The 2799-nt window shown below is 40.2% G+C and overlaps 1 protein-coding gene across 1 annotated transcript; it reads left to right on the top strand.

Moving 5' to 3' along the window:
* The first annotated feature begins 1274 nt into the window (after positions 1-1274).
* LOC122312605 lies at positions 1275-2033 on the top strand. Its single transcript, XM_043127258.1, has one exon. It carries the CDS (start codon positions 1275-1277, stop codon positions 2031-2033), a length of 759 nt encoding a protein of 252 aa, XP_042983192.1.
* Positions 2034-2799: the final 766 nt, after the last annotated feature.

The following is a 2799-nucleotide window of genomic DNA, read 5'->3' as shown; positions in this document are numbered from 1 at the left end:
GGAAATGACCAAAAATGTCACGGCTTAGATGGGCTCTAGTGGCTAGCGGCGGCACAGGAGGGGTTGATTTTTGGTGGGGAGGTTCACCGGTCGGAGGGGAGTCGACTGGTGGGGGCGGTGTCGGCCACGTCGCCGATGAGCGGCGGCGCTGGGCTGAGGAGCTGGACGGCGTTGGAGGAGAGAGAGAGAGAGAGAGAGAGAGAGAGAGAGAGAGAGAGAGAGAGCGCTGCGTGCGCTGGAAGGAGAGGAAAAAGAAGAAGAAAGAAGAAAAGAAAGGAAAAGAGAAAGAAAAAAAAGGAAAAGGGAAAAAGAAAAAGAGAAAAGAAAAGATGGAGAAAACAAATGAGGTCCAATCCTCACCTCCAGAGTCCAAAAACTGATCCGACGAAAACAAATATAAAAATTATAAAACGACTAAAATAAATTAAACACCACATCAAACTAAAATAAATCCAATTAAAATACAATAAATTAAAATAAAAGAACTAATATATTAATTAAATTAAAATACTCATTCAGTGAAAATACACATAAAAATAGGGTATCACAGAGGGATTGGTACGTTGAATGGTCGTTTAAAACAGCTACTGGTGAAGCACAAGCCAAAGATGGTAGTCATGATGGAACCGTTTCAGAATTTTGATAAAGCTCAAAGGTACATGCGGGTCTTTTTTTTTTTATATAATGTTATTTCAAATGAGGAAGCTGGTGGGAAAATTTGGATTTTTTGGATGAGTGGCATGGATGTTCAAGTTATCCAAATGGGTTCAAGGTTTATTTCTTTACATATAGCAGAGGGATCCTTTCATTTTCTGGGTAATTTTATTTACGCCAAGTGCAATATGATTGATAGACGGCAATTATGGGAGGAGTTTAGTTCAAATAGTATGGGTGATGAGCCTTGTTTATTTGCTGGAGACTTCAATATTATTCGATCTGAGTTGGAAAGGCAGGGTGGTAGATCACAGCCTCGTATCGCCATTGAAGATTTTAACAATTGGATTCACTAGAACGATTTGATTGATATGAAATCTCAGGGTTGTAAGTTTTCTTGGTGCCATGGTCAGCGTGGCTTATCCAGAAGTTGGGCTAAATTGGAACGTGTGCTACTTGATCCTAATTTACTTACTAATTGTCCTAATGCGAATTGTTTGTATTTGCCAAGGACAACTTTGGATCATTGTCCTATGATCATAGAGTCTCGTAAGGATCCTTTTTCCTATGGCCCTTCTCCGTTTTGATTCCAGCAAATGTGGGTGGATCATCTCGATTTTATGGATTTTGTTCAGCATGTTTGGTCTGTACCTGCTGTTGGTACGGGTCTAGTCAGTCTTGCTAGTAAACTTAAGAAGATTAAGGTGGCCCTTTGTGAATGGAACAAGCAAGTGTTTGGGAGGACCAATGTTCAGATTGCTACTCTTGAAAAGAAACTTGAGCAACTAAACTGTAGTCTACAAAGGGATTGGAATGAAGATGATGAAAGAGAGCTTGTATCTTCCTCTATTGAGTTGTCCCTTGGAGGCGTAGAGAAGATATTAGGTTGGCTCAAATGGCTAAGCTTAAGTGGAAAATGGAAGGAGACCGTAATACTAAATTTTTCCATTGTCTGTTTAGCTAACAAAAGGAATAAAAGAATTCAAGAGATGAGAACTTTGGATGGGGTTGAGTTTTCTTCTCCGGAAGACAATCATCTAGGTGTCGTGAATTATTTTTCTGGTTTTCTTCAAAATACCAACAAGTCAAGAGAGCTTCCGGACTTATCTTACTTAATCTCGCCGGTTATTGATGAAGCGGATTGTGCCCGTATCTGTCGAACTCCTTCTCTGGATGAAGTTCACGAGGCCTTTTCTTCTATTCCTATAAACAGTTCACTGGGGCCGGATGGTTTTGGTGTGGGTTTCTTTAAAAGCAGCTTGGAGGTGGTGAAGATGGATGTCTTGGAGGCTATCTCAGATTTTTTTATCTCTAAAACTCTTCTGAGGTTTTATTCAACTTCGTTTACTGTGCTCTTTTCGAAGATGGATGTGCCTTAGGGATTCAACAAATTTAGGCCGATCAGTCTTTGTTCGGTTTTCTATCAAATTTGTTCCAAAATTATTGTTAATTATCTTACAAGTCTTCTCCCCAAGATGATTTCTCTTGAGCAAGGTGCTTTTATTCCTGGGTGTATTTGAAAATATCAGTCTTACTCAGGAAATGGTCCATTCTCTTAATAAGCAGTCTCATGGTGGTAATAGCATGCTTAAAGTCGACATGGCCAAAGCGTATGATCGAGTGGATTGGAACTTTTTGTTGGAGGTGCTTCGTTGTTTTAGTTTCCTCCCCCCCTCCCCCCTTTCTGTGATTTAATTCATGCTTGTATTTCCAATATTTGGTATTCTGTGATGCTCAATGGTACGATGAAAGGTTTCTTTCAAGGGGGCCGTGGTCTTCGACAGAGGGATCCACTATGCCCTTATCTTTTCAAGAGGTTCTTTCTAGACTCTTAAAGCATAGTGTGGCGGAAAAAAAGATTGGTCAATTTTCTCAAGCTCGAGGAACTCCCCAGATTTCGCACCTCATGTATGCTGATGACATTGTGATTTTTCTAAATGGTAGCAAGAATTCTATGAGGGAACCATTATGGGTTTTTGAGAAGTATGAAACTTGGTCAGGTCAGATGATCAATAAAGATAAAACTTCCATGTTCTTTTCTCAAAAAATCTCTTCGGCCAATAAGAGAGCTCTCAAGAGGATGACAGGGTTCTTGGAAAGTTCTTTCCCCTTTAAGTATCTAGGGGTTCCTATTGTTTTGGGGCG

This window comes from Carya illinoinensis, chromosome 6 (assembly GCF_018687715.1).
Source record: "Carya illinoinensis cultivar Pawnee chromosome 6, C.illinoinensisPawnee_v1, whole genome shotgun sequence".
Classification (NCBI taxonomy): Eukaryota; Viridiplantae; Streptophyta; class Magnoliopsida; order Fagales; family Juglandaceae; genus Carya; species Carya illinoinensis.
Note: the sequence above shows the minus strand (reverse complement) of the source record. Positions and strands in the feature narration are given on the sequence as shown.